We start from the raw sequence: 18,152 nt of genomic DNA, 5'->3' as shown, positions 1-18,152 counted from the left end.
TCAGAGATTTATATTTTGCTTTGCCCTTACCTTTGTGTCTGCTCTCACCTGTCCTGGTGGCCTTAAACAATTTTCTCTACTTTGTCTTCTCCAGCTATTAATAGAAAGTGCGTCAGCATTTTGCCAGTACAACACCTTTCCCTAGTCTCTCTCTCTCCGAGAGCATCCTGCTTGAAATCTTTGAGTTACTATTATACCCACTTTTCTGCCAAATGATTTTACAGAAGAAGATCCTCCAAAGTAGAGAGGTTAGGTCTCATTTGTGCTACAGTATTCTATTCTTTGTAGAAAAAGATATGTCAATTTAAACAAGTTTTGTCTTATGTCCATGGGTAGCAATGAAAGGGCTCTCAATTACTTTAGTAGCTCTGGCTTTGGTACTTACATCAGCTTTCTGCAGCTTGATTACTAGATATGAACAGAGTGGACTATTTCCATGTTTTATTTAACTGATAAACTATTCAGCTTGTTAGTACTATGACTTTACAGAAAAATCTCATATAAAATACTTCATAGGACTGGCAATCTGAGTAATTCAGTGATAGTAGAAACTCACGCTAGCGTAACAATAATATCTGTCCCATGTTTTACACAGAAGCTGATTAGTGACTGTGGAGCTACAGCATACACCAAAGGTTACCAAATTTTTCATTGACATCAAGACATGCCATCCTCAAGGATATTAAAAAATTACTGCCTCTAAAAACCTTTGCAATAATAAATTAATAGAAAGAACTAGTTGCTTGTTGATACCAAGACTAATTGTGCCACAAGATGCATGCTTTTCACATCACTCCTTTCTAAAGAAAGTTGCTGATGACAGAATTCAAATGAAATATGCGCTGCTACTCTTTGGGCTTGTGGTGTCACTCCTGGAACTCCCAAGAGTTTCATAAGCTTCACTGCTTGCCTAACTCTTTGGCAGTGTAACACCACTCACGAGTTTGACTTGAAAGTGCTGGAATTTTTCTGCACTGTAGTTTGGAATAAGGGAATTTACTAATAGTTCACAGAATGATGAAGTGTAATGGATTCACCAACTTGGGTTTAGAGAATATTGGCATCCCCTCGTTTCAATCATCTTTCCAAACCTTTTGAGCACAAATAGAAAGTCTCAAAATACAGACAGAAAGTAATCCTCTTTCTGGTGCAGACCATTTTCTGGCAGACATCCAACAACATAGAGCTGTACAGAAAACCCAGGCTAGTAGGAATACAAAAGCACTAGATAGTTACACTTGTATGAGTTTCATCCAAACTAGTACATCTCATTTCTGAGTTTACAATGAGCTTGGACTACTGCTCTGCTACATCTGTAATGTTACTGGTATGTCTGCACAGCGCTACACTATGCCACTTGATTACATCTCTGACATTAGCAGGGTACCAATATGGATATTCTTAGTAAGCATTCGCTGATCTCTTCCTAGAAGGAGCAGGTCCTTTTGGCCACCAAGATACATGTTTATGAACAATAATAAGTTGTGAAAAGCTGAAAAAAATGGAAATAAGCAAATAGTTTCACAAGCACTTACCAACAGTATGTCTGTCACAACAGCCCAGTTTACAGATAAAAACAGTTCTCCAAATGCAATAAAAATCTGCCAAAAAAGAAGAAAGCAGTGACTGCACACACTACATTGACCTTCTTTAGTGCAAAGACAACGGCAGACTCACTGACTGTGCTTGTCTATATAAGAGATGCTGTACATACCCATCTCTACAAATTAAACACCTGCTCTGTCTATGCTTGCAAACACTGTCTTCACCTTAAATGGGGGGGAAAGTAACCAGAGAAGGTATATGAGTTGCTCTGTGTCACAAATCCTCGACAGAAGAGCCAAAATAGGAATCATGATATCACCCTCCCAAATAAACTGTAATTACAGTTGAAATGGGATGTAAATGTGAACTGAGGAATCCAAGAAAAGAAAGGCAAGAGCCTATGAAGGGAAGCCTCCCAGCATAGGTTTAAAGAGTGCTCAAAGATCTCCCTTTGCTCAGGTTTCCAAAGGAAACCAATGGCACGCCTCTGCAAGCACAAGTACTCTTAATGGCTCCTTCAAAGAGGCAACTTCCAAAGTGAAATGGACTCCTAGAGATGGGCAGCCTGGAAACCTTGGTGCCCTGTGGGAATTCCCTAATTCATCACAGATGGAGACCCAGCCATCAGGAAAAAGGGGTAGGACTCCCAACAGTTCCTACACCTGTGGTCTTAGAAAAGAACCCTTCCGGCCAGCTCCTAGACATAGATTTGAGCAGGCTGCACAGACTAATCAATACTTGAAGAAAGCATTAAAGCTATACTATTAAGCTGGAGTGGTTCCAGAAGGCAGAATCTATTTAGCTACCCAGGCCACAAAGTCACATGGCACCTTGGAAATACCCTAGATACACCACTATAGCAATAGGTGCCAGCATCTTTTTGGTAGGGCCTTTATCATAATCTTGTATCTGCCTGACAAAAATGCAATCCTCAGAAGAGTCACAGTGGCAAACTAACAGATGTTTTCAGAGGGGTAGTACTGATTCTCCCAGCGAGATGAACCAGACCTACAAAATCACTGCATCTTCCTGTTATACCTACCTCATCTCCTGTTTGCCTGTATTGTTCATTGGTACGTGAGTACAGACCTTTATCCAGACATCTTTTCCTCCAAATGCTGCATACAGGTTTTTTTCTAATTTCAGTTTTATCTATCCGCCACCCGTAATTACTTTTCATTAAGTTTTCCAGCAAATATTAGTTTCACATAGACCTTGACTATGTCTTCGCTCTTGGATTTATGCATCCCACTGGATACCTGTCAAGTCTTTCCACTCATTTGACCTTGGCTGACCTTGCCCTTGCCAGAGACAGAATGCAATCATTCTTCTCCAATTCCATGAGTGCAGCAATAATAGCCTATAGACTACAGAAATGATTCTGCACTCCAGGCAGCTGGAGAGCAAGCGACACACTCTGTCTTTGCAGAACTTTGGGCCAAACACAAAATGAAACATGTTTGTTAACATGGGTAGCGATATCACACAGTTCAGCTTATTGGCAAGCCACCTCGCAATAAGCACCAACAACACCAAGTCTTGCAAGTCACTAGAAAATATTAGCCCTTCGCCACCTTATCTCAAGGCAATACTCTCTGATATCTTTTGGGAGATCCAAATTCATCAAGGACCTTGCCTTTTTCTTCTGTTTCTATACAAAGAAACTTTATATGTGCCATTGCTTAATTTAGAATTGCAGCGTACAGAGTGGTCAAAGCAGTACTGCAGTACTCCCAGGGGAATTATAAGCAAGTGCTGAAGCACAGTTGAATCCTGCTATACAGGGATAATGGCATGAACTTTATTTATGTTAATGTTGTCAGTTGTGCCATAGCTAGCAATAGATAGTGCAGGTTAAAGTGAAACAGGAAGGAGACAAAGAACAAAGAGATTTATTGAAATCCTGGCTGATATTTTAGATCTGACAAGATGCAAATGCAATGGTTAGAGCAGAAAGTTCTGAAGAGTCCCAAACTGTTTCTAGATACCACCAACAGAATACACGACTTTGGTCTTTACTGACCAAAAGAGGGATTAGTCTATCTCCCTTACAGGGAACTTATGATGCTTAGTACTTGTGAAGTGGTGTTTCTGGTTTTCCTTTTTCTTCATGATTTGTCCAAGTCATTTAATATCCACATACTTCCAAGAACAAGGGCATGTCATGCCTGGTGCTGAGAAAAGAATGTCAAATTCATCTTTAGGAAACAAGATATGCTCTAAGCCCAGAAAGTTACAGCGAATGGGAATTAATGAAAAGTTATCCATGATTAAAAAAAATATGATACTCTGTGGCTAAAGCCTCATACTGCAGAAAGTAATTATGTCATACAGAATTGTCTTAACATTAGAGACACAACTTTGTTGGCTTTTCTTCCCTTACGTCTTGTGCAGATTGCAGTTGTAGGTTCACTAGAAAAATTTAACTCGGACATTTTCAGAAGGTAATATATCAATCTGCAAATTGTGTCAAGGTATTCTGTTCTGATCTCCTAAGTGTACCCAGAAAACATTGAAACATCATATTTTATTGCTGTCACCTTCTCCAAGACACCCAACTTTTTCAACAGACTGAACACTTAGAGCTAATATGGTCTCCAAAGGATGCAACCAAAATCATGTCCCAAATTTTAAGAGGATTTTGTGTTGTAGATAACTGTTTACATTCATACCTAAAGCCAATATGAAGAGAATAGAGAATTAGACTGTAATCAATGTCAGTGCCAAACACATTTCCTGTTTTTAAACGGTCACATGCCTAGGCAAAAAAGAAGGTAGTCAGTATGGCTGGACCTTATCTGATCAACCACTTCTGTCTTTTCAAGAAGAACCACACCAGGAAGGTGTGTCAGAGACAAGAGCTGCAGACTGTCTCCCTCAAGGGCAAGTTGCAGGGCCAGACTGTATCCTGATGCAATATTACCATTCAAGATGAGTTTGTTTATATATGTTACCCCGACACTAAATATAGCCCAGGGTTTCCAGCCAGAGGGTTTAGTTATGACTTTTCAAACCTCCTGCACTGCAGAGAGCAAACGACTTTCATCTTGTTTTGGAGAGAGGAACAGATATGGACAGAGCCTTCCTCTGAGATAACATAGCCAGATTATTTTTCTCTATGTTTTCAAAGACAGACTTTGAAATCAAGAACTATGGATCCCAAAAGAGGAGAGAGATCTCATGACATTTCAGTTCAGCTACCCGACAGAGACCTTGGAAGTCCTGCAATATTTCCATGTTAACTTGAGAATTCTCATGCTTTGAAACGTTTCTCCCAGCCTCGGCCATAGCTGATGAAACCCAACTCATCGTTCCCTTTCATTAGCCACTCAGACAGTGGAAAGCACCATACAGAAACTACAGTTTTTGCAAGTTGATGCATATACATTTTTTTGCCTCAGTAGCTGCCACAGGGTGAAGTGATGGAGACAGGTTTGCTAACGTCAGTGTGCCTGACTAAACAGTGACTGGAAAGCCGGTTTCCTGCTAGTGTCCTACACAAATGAAAGATCTGCTTCAGTGGGACCTTCAAATCAGATGCGCCAGCTGGCACGCCACTCCAATTCTCACACTGGTGTGACTAGTGTCAGATCTTGTTTGGAAAGAGAAGAGAGGCACGGCTGGTGCCAGAGAAGGCAATAGTTAGGCAGCTGTAGTGGTAAAAATGTTAGAAGAAACAGGTGCCTAGATTACATACAATTTATTACCACTACATGCTGTTGATATTTTATGTTGGAACACCTGAATCAAGCAAATCAAACAAAAGACAAAATGGCAGAGTCTCTGGTTAAAAGAGCAGCTGCTCTGCCCTTGGGAAAGAAACTTAAAGATGACAGTTGTCCATATCCCAGTTCAGGATTTCCTCTCAAATAACATACTGCTTGAAAACAGAATGCGGTTTGCAGGGAGAAAAGCATTTTAAACAAATTTCAATTTACCAGCTCTAATAAAAGCTGTATTTTGGAAAAGGGAAATCCCAAAATGATACACTGATTGACTCATCTAACACATACTGCTAAATTAAACAGGTAGCAGAGATTGTGTGCTACACTTAATGACAAAAAGGGACAAAAGCACCCACTCAGAGCAGGACTATGTGGGAACCTAAGATGCAGACAAAGAAAATGGCCAATTCTTTTGGCACTTAGATCCCAGCTCTTGAAATGAAAAATAATCTTCAATTTCACATTTTGCTTTGTGTACATATACACACAAACACACACACAAACCCATTAGCTTTTTGCTTTTGGTGGAAAGGCGTTTTTCCACAGGAATACACATTTAAATCTCTTTAAATAAGCACTATTCTTAGAAGCAAAAATGATGCAAAAAATACCCTTTTGCAGAGAAGTGTTGATTACTATAATTAACTTTACTCGGATCCTATTATTTATGTTAATCATGGTAATGGTGGCTATGGAGTCACAGGAAAAAAGACTGGAGTCTTTCCCTAGCAGTTACCAGATTATAGTTAAAAGAAGGTTTTCATTCAGTGCCCTCTCGCAGGGAGTTTTTGGAGCTGTTTATCATTCCTAGTAAGTTTCTGTTGTTTTCTTTACTGAGGACAGAATTTAAGTGATTTATACTGCAGGTTGCATTGCCAAAAGCTTGACTTTGAAGATCAGCTAGTGATTTGAGGCATTGAAGGTGATGGCTAAATTATTCTTAGCAAGAACTGCACGTACTGTACAGTCCCAAGAACACCAATCTTTAAGTATTCAGGGAGCAAAAAGAAGTAAGAATACCAAATTAGTTACATTTAAAAGTCACAGCGTTAAAAATTAACATAAGATTGAGACTTCTTTTAACTATATTTTTGGATAGGGAAACTCCAGCTTCATGCAGCTAACTACACAGGCTTACTATTGTCTTCTTTAGTGTGTAGGCAGACTCCATAGGTCCTGAGGCCCAATTTATAATGCTCACTGATTGCCTGCCCTCTTTACTGGGCTGAGTAATGCACATCAGGGCCCCCACAGGAGAGGCTGCAGCTGCAGGCAGCATAAGAGCCACGTGCACAGTGCTCAACTTGCCAGCTACCTTGTCACAAGTCACTGAAAACTCTTACTGGTCTAGCTGAACACAGAGAATTCTGCCAAACCATCCCTCCGCCTCCCCCTTCCCTATATCCCCACTACTACAGAAGATATTTTGCTAATGATAAATAGATTAGCACTTACAAAAGTGGAAAGGATGTTCGTCTGGGCCATGATCAGAGCTATGTAGAGGCACAGGGCAGAAATGAACATGCTAACGGCACAGATCAGCGGATCAGCTTTATTGTTAATCTTCCTTAATCTTCTTGCAACTTCTGCCCCAGCAATGACACCCAAGATTCCTGTCCCAATGGTGATGCCTCCAAATATTAGGCTGGTGACAAAGCAAAGGATTCAGTTGAGCAGAGTAAGACCATACAGCGGAAAAGTTTGGTGTTGTGGGCCCCATTGTTAGCTTACACCTTCAGTCTCAGTTCTGTATGTCACCCCACACAAAACGGAGGAATCTTTAAACGGTAACCTGAATTTGACTCCACCTGATCCAACCTTCCTTTTCCTTCTAAATGGATTTAATCCCAAGCCTCAATTGCAGCTATGCCTCTGCTACTGATGCTCTGTCCTGTGGAGCAAATATTTTCCCATTCACAGAGCAGGTGCTATGGACCCAGCTTCAAGGAGGAGCCTTCTCAGTACAACCTGGCTTGGACATCCAGTGATTTAGAAGAGTTCCAGTCATGTTGGTTAACCTAGGAACCAATCTACTCAATCATCATCCCTAAAACACAGATGGAACAACTCCGTATCACAATCTGCTGTCTTGGAAGAGATCCTTTTGCAAGGAATCATATACATCTAAACTATTATAACCCTCCAGTTAGCACAGCTGAAATGAGTCACTTCTCCAACTACGGGAAACAGCTACCACTTTCCCAAACAGTTGAAAGAATACTGAATAGTGAACCCGGGGGAGTTCTGTGTAGCATTTTCTGAACACAGAATTTCAAGTGCCACCCAGCTGTGTGTGCCTGCAAATGCAGATGTGTTCCCCAGGAACGGCGAGTTCATGTTTTTAAAAAGTATGTGTTCTAATTGCTTAGAAAATTTAGCTTCCAAAGGGACTTCCACACAGGCTTTTCTCTGTGTCCCAGATGAGATCCTAATGACAAAGCAAGTCTCTTGAAACAAGACCAGTGGTGCCACTGACTGTTTAATGCATCATAATTCTCCTGAGGCAGACGGGTACAGAAGCATAACGTCCTGAGCACAAGTGCTTCTAAATATTTCAGAGTGCTACGTGGTAAGTTTTGTACATTTTCCTAAGCTTTCTCTGCCTGCAAAACAAAGTAACTAGCTAGGATATGATCTGTTCTTTAAATTGCAGTGCATCTATCTTTTCATTTCCTCCTGGCTGATTAGGAAGAACTCAATTAATAATTGTGTAAGAAAAAAAAATACTGCTAGACATGATAACCAACTTTAAGCATATTTTTACTCTGCCTGTAGGTTTTTCTGCATTCTAATCCATCACTCACTATGGCTTGTTAGTGACAATATAGATTGAACAGGCAGAATAACTATTTTACAGATTTGTCTGGGAGATGCAAGTTCCAAGGTGACATTAGTTTATCTAAGCATTCAAGGAATTGTGCTTAGAAGATTCATATGCTATAAACTCCAGTTGAAATGAAGTTACTGCTGGGAGAAAAAGAAACAGCCAACACTAAATTAGAGCACAGTATAACTGATAGGGAGAAGGAGAGTAGAGCAGTCCAGTCCTGGGGAAGGCTACTATGGACCTTCTAGGATCTGAGAATGCCCAGGTGTCTGTCTCATCTGTTCAAAGGCATGTGCACAAAGACTGCAACACAAGCTTCGTGGTACCTATTTATCTACCTTGAAAGGATTGAGACCTCACTCAGCTATGGTGCCATTTGAATTTGTGTTTCCAGGGAGTCTAAGTGACACAGCCCTGATCCTTAAACAAAGCCTGCAACTGCTGAACAGCCACAGAGGATAATATCCTTAAAGCATCCCTGGGCAAATCTGGGAATGTGCAGCTTAGATCTCCTAGCACTGTCAGTTACAGGTCTGACATAGCTGTTTATATTATGCTTTTTTTTCTGTCCCTCTGGAATAGCAGTCTAAAACCAGCCTTATGCTGCCTCTAGCACTAGCTTATGCCAAGGTTATTTTTAAAGCATCCTGTAAGATACAGTACATGAGGTTAAACTATCAGGTGCTCCCTTTTACTTCCCTGAAGACCATGTCTGCTCTAGCAACACCACTGTAGAATAATAATTCAGAAGTTGGTTTAGACAGCAAAACATAAGCTAACACCTGAAGCTTAAAAATGGAAGTTTTTAAAATGTATCTGAAGGTTCAGCTTTCCTTCCCTGCCCACCCTGAGCCAAACTCCTGAGTTCACTCACTTTCTCAGCAGCATTCACAAATAAATAATGTGCCAGCGGTGGCATCCATGGAAGGACAATTGCATTTACTGTTCAGGTACCTGTGGAGGGCTTTTCAGTATACCTTCCATTAGCTGAAAATTGGACAGTTCCTCTCAGACTAGGCTTAAGTCTGTATTGGAAATGGACCAGATGAAAATGTGTACATTTAAGGCCTTCCTGCAGTGGCCATCTCCTGTCAAGCTAGCCATCTGATTACCCTACAGCTCAGAAACTACTTTAGAGTTGACCTGGTTACTCCGTTGGGAAAAAGCAAAAGCACTCAGTTACCAGAAGGCATATCCAAGGTATAATTACTGCTTTTCCCTTCAATTCTCTCTACCTGGAAAGAGAATATAGTAAGCAGTTAGTTCTTGGAAACACCTCAGGAAAACAGGGACCAAAACCAGGATTGGGATACCTCCAGAAGAAAGATATGCACACTTGCATGGAGACCACTTGTTGGGGGTTAGTACATAGCGGAGAAGGATCCCAGTGCTCGGTAGTGCTGAGGGCAGCTATGAAGACTCAGGGGAACACAGAATACCTTTTTCTACTCTAGACAAAACATTCCAAGGAAAATAATTCTCTCCCAAGCTGGGGAAAGAAGGTTTCCAAAGATTCACACTACGATTACATCAAATCCTTCTCCTGTTGTAATTTACCCTCGCCCAGCTGACAACCGATACTTTATCTGTGTATCACTGTTGTTCTGGACAGTCTGTAAGTAAGAGCTCTACTGGCAGAGTGACTCGCAAGAGCAAATTAACCAATTTTGATATAGAGATATGATACTACATCAGATTTATCAGCCTGCTTCACACTGGGAGTGACAGTGACCTGGCCAACACAGCAGTAGCTTCAAAACAAGACTAACAGGAAGACAATGCGAAGGTTATGAAAAAACAAGCTCTAAACATGCTTAAATGTGTATTTAAGTATCTTGGGGTTGGGAGTCCATAGTCAACTGAAGCCTCCTTTCTAAAGATGCTCTTTTGCCTGCTGGTATTCCTGTCACTGCTTCTTTCTGCTTTACTTAAATAGGGCTAGCAGCATTTTTCCAGTTAACTGAGTGACAATACAAAAAGGAACTGTAATCTAAAAGTGTCTCAGCATACCTCAAAGTGATTTTTAGTCTAACATTCACACCCATTTGCCTTCACAAGAAGTGTCCCCAGTCACATCCTACCCTCTGTCTTTGGAAGCAAACTGATTTGGCACTATGCAGCGTTTCCATGTGTGTTTCCACAGTTGTGCACACCTCACCTGTTAGACGAATTGCATGATTCTTTGAGGCGTGGTGATATGATGCCCTGGACAACCTGAGCCCTGTAAAGAAACAGCGGTACCCACAGGCCCAGGGCTCCAGTAACGAAGGCCATGGCAGTCAGACCCAGCGAGGACCAGACAAAACTCCAACTGAAAGGCACAAGAAAAATATTTGAGCAATTTGAAAGAATTGGCAAGGGCAAGAATTTAATGGCTTAGCAGCTAAATTAAAGTGTTCTACGCACAAGTCTAAATGCCTCCGGATGGGTTTTAAGTTGTTTGTGTAACCAGTATATACGAAAGTAACTTCTGAGTCTTTCAAATTCTTAACGTGCAGTGGCTTACTCTACCTAAGTAAGTAAAAACAGACTCTCAGTCTGCAGAGAAAGCTTTCAGACAAAAGGAGAAACATTTTTAAAAAATGCCCAGTTCCTGCCTCCTCACTGCCCTCTATGAGGAGATCAACTTTTTACTGGTCTCCTCCTAGCTAATAGCTTATAGAAAGTCCCCTTTGTGGTCAATAGGGAGGTATGAAACCTTAATGCAAAATAAAAGTGCTACAAATGACCAGGTGACTGCCAGACAAGAGGGTCTGTTATGTTATGAACTTAATTCTTCATATCTTAAAGATATGGGCTCCTGCACTTGATTAAATGGGGGACAATCTGATTTTCAGCAGTATGTCCTTATGCTTTGGGAACTGGTTGCTAAAGGAAAAGAAAGTGAAAAATCTATTATTACAACATTGTTGGAAGTTATATGGAACATCTTCGTAAGAAAACAACTTTGAATGTTTTTGACATGTATTTGCCATGTTATTGCAATAGCAGGCAGGTTCCTTTTCGATTCACCGCAGACTGCTATTGCCTAGGAACTGTGAAAGTCCTTATCTGGATCCCTAATGTACTTAACTGTTCTGGATGCACATAGGAGCTTGGATGCAAATCCAATCTACCAGTTAGATAACCCTGGATCCTCCAGAGGAGAAAACTACAAAGAAAGGTGACATCCCAAGAAAGCAAGACGGGGCTTGTCTTTAACTAAAAGCATTTGACGAGGATCCCTGGGAAGCAGCTTGCAAGTGCAGGCTGTGCGGAGCAGGGTCTGGCACAGGTGCACAGCGGCACCTGCTGTTCTCAAACCTGATCCATCTCTTCCTCCCTGCCTCTGGCAGAGCTTCCACTGGCCGTAAGACAAGATGAGTGAGAAACCTGCTGCAAACAGTATCTGACTTTGTCCTGCAAGTCAGCTGACGTTGAATTTCTGTGAGGTTATGAGCAAGAGGTCATCTGCCATCTACAGGTTAGTTGGTTACAACACATGTGTAAATTACTTTATAAACCATATTGGGGTCTTGCAGAATCTGACCTCTTGTGTCAGAGGCACAGAGGCTCTCAAATACCATATATAGACTGCCTGATACGTGTTGATCCAACCTTCCTCAGGCACTACAAATTACAGATAAAGTTACACCTGCAAAATATGCACTTTCACCAATCTAGCTTATACTACGTGTTGAAGGGAGAGCACAGCAGATGTAAATGTGCTGAGCTCACTTTAAACTACATAACTTAATCTTTATGGGTGTCTGTGCTTCAGCACAGGCTATGCACACCTGCACAAGTCCCTGGCAGGGAGCCTTGTCCTGTTATAGTTTTAGTACTACACAAACCTGTACTATCCTAATTAAATCTGGTTCAGGTAGGTTTATACAACTGTGGTTATCTTTTGGAGCCCAGTACAGAGCTGGACCTCAAGTAAGATGTCCAGTCTGTGAAGCTGGAGACAGATTTGGAGAGGTACTGAAATTGCATCAGTATTAGGGACAAGACTGGGGTTTTAGCATAAGTCTTCTATAAAAAAGAGGATTCTTGTTCAGCTGCTTTGCCTCCTTCCCCCTCCTCAAAATGAGAGGACAGCAGAAGCAAAGCAGTTTTCAATCTCTTATGTAGCACTCCTGTAAAGGAGTGGAAGAAAGATTTTGTTAATAATGTTTCAATCATCTTGTATACAGCATGTGATACAGAGGAGCAGACAGGGATTTGATGGCCATAGTTCTAATAGTGGAATGACCATTTTTTGATGGAGGGAACTTTTGTAGCTAAAATCACGTACTTCTTGCCAAGTGATATGACATCTTCACACCAAGTTGTCTTGCCAGTTCTCTGTACACCTGGTTTCTCAGCAGCTACTCGTATTGTGCCGGAGATGCTCAGCGCTCTGTGTGGTTCTGTCCTTCTCTGGATCCTGCGAGGGACGACCAGAATCAGAAGAACAAGTGCTAGAGTTCCCAGGCAAGGAGTTATCTGTAGAGACAAGGCTGGTTAGATCAGAGAGACCTTTTTCTTATACCGAAAACTCCATAGCAACTCAAATTCAGCGTTAGAATTACATATGGGAGAAATTGCATATATGCTCAGAAATAGATATGACTTGCTGTCTGTAGGTCATATTTGAAGGAAGAGTGACTTTTGGTGACTTATGGTGACTTTTGAGGAAAGACAATAGATCCCTCTCCTATCATACAGAGACATGAACACTACCTTGATTTTGGAGAAAAACATGCGAGGAAAGAAAACTATACTGGAGCACTCTAATCATAAATGCAAGGATCATTGATGCAGGAATAAAAGACTATTATTCCAGTAGACATTCCTCCTGACTCATCCTGTACTTGCTAGTTAATTTTATAGATAAGTTAGGAGGATCTGACAGAGCACTTTCAAAGTATTAGGTGTTCAATATGAGGAGACATCATGATGACATGATCAGAACAGATGAGGCTTTTTCTTTAAACCCTCAAATAATAGAAGTTGTTCCCAACAGCATTTCAGAAAACAAACATAAAGAATCTGATTCCCTTCTCTCTATTTTCTTGAAAAACTACACTGGTGCTACCAGTATAAGGATCATTTTACTTTCAGTTACCTTTATTTGAGGAGGACTGGGGCCACTGACAACCATTCCAAGTGTGTCCTATGGTAAGAGGAACACCAGAAACTGCCCTCGCCTGATGGCTGCTGTACAATTTCATCTATGCCTGCTTTCATTCTGCAAGAGCTAGGTGTAAACCTTCCAGACTCCACTTGTCCTGCAGGAAGAGTTCTCTTAAACACCAGCTTCATGTAGGATCAGATAGTAGAAAGTTCTTCCACTGCTCACCTCTTTTAACACAATGAACATGAATAATCCAAACCCCAGCCAAGATTATGATTTTACAGTGAATGGTTTTGCCCCATGAGTGAAAGTAACTCACCCTGAATGCCCAGTGCCAGTCACCTGTGGCATGTGCCATGCTGGATGCTACGACATAACCCAGACCACTGAAAGCAACAGAAAGGGAGGATCAGTAGGCACTAATGAATTTTTGTTGGCTGAAATAACACATCTCACCACTATGGAGAGCACAGAGAAGTATTCTGTAAACATCTCTACTATCATTAGGGCTACAAGGGAAATAAACCTGGAAAAAAAATGGAGGTGTGTGTGATATCTGAGGGAAAGGCAGGAATTGGAGAGGGGCCAAAATAATTTAAAAAACATTTTCTACCATCTTATCCAAGGGTGATGCCATGACCTCTTTGCCTTTCTGGGACTGAAATATGATGGAGCCACTGCCTGTCCACCGTCTTCCCTGAAAGAATCTATAAATGAAAAGAACCTAATGCTTAAAAAAAACTCTGGGGGACAATCAGAGATTCTGAAGATTCCCTTTGGAATACACATTCCATAGAACAACACTGCAAACCCAGATCAGACAGACTATAGAGTGGTTTATTATTTGCCCCTTTCCATGCTAGCCATATGAATTAAGCCCTACAGGAGTTCTCTTATTTTTAATCTGGCTTCTGGGCTCAGCCCTGACCGCCTGCCCTAATAAAGAGTATGCCTCTGAACCACTTACAAAGCTCTTCTCTGCCTCTTTCCGAGGTAATATTGATTTAACTAAAAGAGGAGAGGGAAGTGCCAGTTCTTCCCTGGGAGATGTTTAGTGGAGGGTTCTCAACAAATTCGTCAACTAAACTAATATCTGAAGCTTTTGTTTTCCAAAAACCAAAAATAAATGACTGACTCCCACACACGAATTTCTTTTAGAACTGCTTCAATATTTTATTCAAAACCTACCAGTTTTCTGAGTTTAGGTTCTCCCTTCTCCTTGACAGTAAATAAAGAAATAAACCTACTCAGCTCTATTTAAATATGTAACCAAACCCTTGTGCAAGAGCCTGATATGAGGACATATACCAAAATCTATATAATTGCTGTTCAAAGTATGTTGAAATGCAGGCCATGTCAGAGAGAATTTCAAAAAAAAATTACTAGCAAGAAAACTAACCTTCCGACTGGAATGAAGATATAGAAGACAGATAACATTGTGGTCCTTTTTCCTTCCTCAAACAGGTCTGCAATGATGGTAGGTGCTATTGTGGAATAACTAGCCATGCCAATGCCAACCAGTCCTCGTGAAAGAAAGAATATCCAGGAATACTGGGAGAAAAAGATAGTCCAAAAAAGCACATGTGAAAAGAAAGCTTACTTTTAAGGGGGTGCATTTTTGTGAGTCAAATATACCAGAGGAGATAAGAATTCAGCTGTCTTTTGCGTATGTCTAGATTATCTCCTCTCACACCTGCCTCCCTAGCATCCCACCGCTGTGCTTTGTGCCATCTGCACCATAGTGACTTCTTAGAGTGGCACCCAGAGAGAATTAGAGGATACGGTCAATAGGCCACAGGTTTGCCAGCCAATCCTCTACACATTACTGACACAACAAGAATTTGGGACAGAAGTAAGGTCCCAGCAATTGCAACAGCAATGTGTGGCTGCTCCACTGCCTGGTCTAGACTCCACCATCCCATAAAGCATTCCAGCAGTAAGTCCTTTTAGTCCAGGCTTGGGGAGTAAGTGCTCACTGATAGCTTTTCCAGAAGTGATCACAGAAGGACTCCATCAATTCCTGCAAGACTTAAGCAGATGATTTTAGTAGTAATCTCTAAAAAAACAACATACCGATTCATTGATGAATGAGCTGCCTAATGTTACACCAGACCAGAAGAAAATACCAGCCCCAAGGATGATTTTCCTATTCTGCCGGTCACCGAGGTATCCAAAGAAGGGGGCAGCCAGCATGTAACACAAAATGAACACTGGAAATCAAAGAAGAAGCAAAGACAATATTGGTCAAATTATTCTTATAGTACTCCTCACCCCTCAGACAAACAGGTTATTTTTTAGGGTGGAGGTAAAAGACAGGCTGAGTTTGCAAAATTAGTAGGTAGACTGATATTTGGAAGAAGAAGAATGTGGATTCAAAAAAAGCTTACACAAAAATAAAACATGGGTGAATTACTCTAGTTCTGTATTCCTTAGCCGAGAAACTCCTTCATCTTTTATGATTCACGTGCTGTGGGATTTTTAAAGGACTGAACTTCAGTCTTCCTTGAGCCTAAGACTTTTAGTTTCAAATTTTAGTCAGCCTTCCCACAAGGGGAAGCGAGCAATACCACACATCAGTAGGAACTAACAGAAATAAGTTACTAGACTGTATTTTAGGAACAGACTACATCAATGCAAGGCAAAGTAAATTACATGAAATAAAGAGATTTTATTACCTGTTTGCAGTAGACCTGCATTCCCATCACTAAGCTTGAAGTATTGCTGTATATCTAACAGGATGCCTGCAAAAGAGTCAAACACTGAATGACAGCAAAGTACCCTGCTCGCTCCTTGTGATCCTGTTCATTTGCCAGCTCAGAGATTTACTCCAAGAAGAGGAGTCGCAAGAACTGCAGTACATTCAGCTTGCTAGTTTACATGCAAACCAATACTCTACCACAAACACAGATACATGGAGAATTAAAATTTCTTATCATTATAGATAAAATTCATGATCTTCTACTGTATAGATCTTATGAGAGTCACTTTACTTGGTATTTCAATCACAGCTGTTCTGTTTCTCCAGCACATAAACAGTTAACAGTCCAAGGTTGGGGAGCAAGTGGTGGAACAAAAATGCAGAACAAAACAGTGGCAAAACTTTGCAGCCAGGAGATTGCTATTTCCATGCAGCTAATCCTAAAATTCTCTTAATAATCTTAAAATAATAGGATGCTTTGAAGTTCCTTCTGTTAAGAATAACTGTTAATATTTTCAGTATATACAGCATTCAAACTAGTGCCTAGTGGATTGTTCAGAATGTAAATGGCTACAGTCTTCATTATCAGATGGTGGCTAAATCAGCCCACAGCCAGGAAAGCACTACTGTAATTCAGAGAAAAGTTATTCTGGTCTGATCACAGTTCTGTGCCCATTTTGCAGATATCAGCTGAGATATGGAGAACAGTGTTGTTTGTAAATTAACATCTATTTAGTGGTGACAGTGACAGCCAAACTTGACCAAAAATGGTTATTTCTGTTTGTGCTAAATGGTTGACTGAAATTCTATCTCAATTTCTAACCATTCAATAGCTGCAGAAAAAGTTAGAAGAGTTGTCAAAAAGCATGGAGGAAAAATACATAAGCAACAAACTGAGGCAAGAACTGTGGATCTGGCACCTCAAGGATGCATGAACGCTGTTGATACAAAAAGTCATTTTTACCCACATGGCATTCCAAGGCTGCAGAACTACCATAACACCTATCTTGCATTTTTGCATTATGTTCCTGAAAAAAAAAAAAGAAAATAGCAGAAGAGATTGCTTTGAATTAGCATACCATTAGTATGATGATATGGAAAGATACCAATTAAAGAAGTTTGTTTTCATTCAGCCTTAGTTTTTCCAAAGTTGTCAAAATCAAAATGTTATCAAGAGAGGGAGACGCCACTTAAGGAAAAAAGTTGTTTGTAAACTGCTGTGTTCATGGAAGCTGGTCTGCAGTGGAACGGAGCTCAGGGAGGAGTCACAAGCAGCATCTACTCTGCTTCTGCAGTAGATTTTACATGTTATGCCACCTGCTGTGCTGCTGCAACGAACTTTGCAGCATACTTGGGCCAGTTGGCTTAAAGCTAAATCCATGCTCTCCTACAGTCTCCGCGGCTGCAGCATAATCAGTCCTCTCACTATTTACTGATATGACTTTGAAGTCAGTGCAATATCAAGGTCTAGCCTAGCAGCAACACGGGAGATTTTAGAGTTGTTTCTCAATGAGTCTTCAACATATTCTGCCTTCAGTGTTTTCCTAATGGTATCACAAGTTTAAGTCAGTCGTTTCATGCAGAATGACAAATAACTTCTGAAGGTCTGTCTTCAGCAAGAAGATGTTGAATAATTATAACAGGGCAAACTAAACTCTTGTATCTATTCTTTCCTGGTAGCTGATTAGCAATACACAGAAATATTGTACAACAGGAACTTCACTTTTGGACTAACACTATTTAGTACAAACCACAGCTAATAAAAGACCTGATATGAACTGCGACTTCAGCTCAAACTAAATTTCACATGAAGCCCCATGTTATCTCTTCCACATAACTGAAATAACTGAACTGACTTAAGACAGAAGAGTTTTAATGGCAAATTAAACAGCATTGACCTGAACAGCCAGGCATGGGGTAACAGAGGACAGAAGCCACCATCTTTAACAAAGAGAAGAAGAAGACGCAAATTCCAGCAGACTATTAAGGGGAAGAGCTTGTTTTTCATGTACAGATTGAAGCAAACTCTGTCAAAGCCTGTGAGCAAAACTATCTGGAAACCACAGTTCTTTAACTGTCACCGGCTTACTTTTAATCAAATACTTGAGTCTCTCCTCCCTCACTTTCCTGTTAACTTATATTTAACAAGATGCTCAGAGGTTTGGACAGCCAAATGCAAAAGTGTTGATGCAAGAATTCAGCAATGTAGCTCAATCCTAGCAGAGAAAGACTACATTGCTGTTGTATAAACTGCAAAAA

The 18,152-nt window shown here is 40.7% G+C and overlaps 1 protein-coding gene across 1 annotated transcript in view; it reads right to left on the bottom strand.

Moving 5' to 3' along the window:
- The window catches only part of LOC112964970 (protein spinster homolog 3-like), a 42,302-nt gene that overhangs the window by 12,516 nt on the left and 11,634 nt on the right, over positions 1-18,152 (bottom strand). Inside the window, exons 4-11 of the mRNA XM_026063607.1 lie at positions 15,871-15,936; positions 15,269-15,405; positions 14,595-14,746; positions 13,515-13,581; positions 12,374-12,564; positions 10,256-10,408; positions 6,726-6,915; positions 1,536-1,601 (exon numbers count right to left, since the gene is read on the bottom strand). Coding sequence (XP_025919392.1) covers positions 1,536-1,601; positions 6,726-6,915; positions 10,256-10,408; positions 12,374-12,564; positions 13,515-13,581; positions 14,595-14,746; positions 15,269-15,388 — 939 coding nt within the window. The 5' untranslated portion in view covers positions 15,389-15,405; positions 15,871-15,936. The remainder of the gene's footprint in view (positions 1-1,535; positions 1,602-6,725; positions 6,916-10,255; positions 10,409-12,373; positions 12,565-13,514; positions 13,582-14,594; positions 14,747-15,268; positions 15,406-15,870; positions 15,937-18,152) is intronic.

This window comes from Apteryx rowi, unplaced genomic scaffold (genome assembly GCF_003343035.1).
Source record: "Apteryx rowi isolate R43461 unplaced genomic scaffold, aptRow1 scaffold_20, whole genome shotgun sequence".
Taxonomy (NCBI): Eukaryota; Metazoa; Chordata; class Aves; order Apterygiformes; family Apterygidae; genus Apteryx; species Apteryx rowi.
Note: the sequence above shows the minus strand (reverse complement) of the source record. Positions and strands in the feature narration are given on the sequence as shown.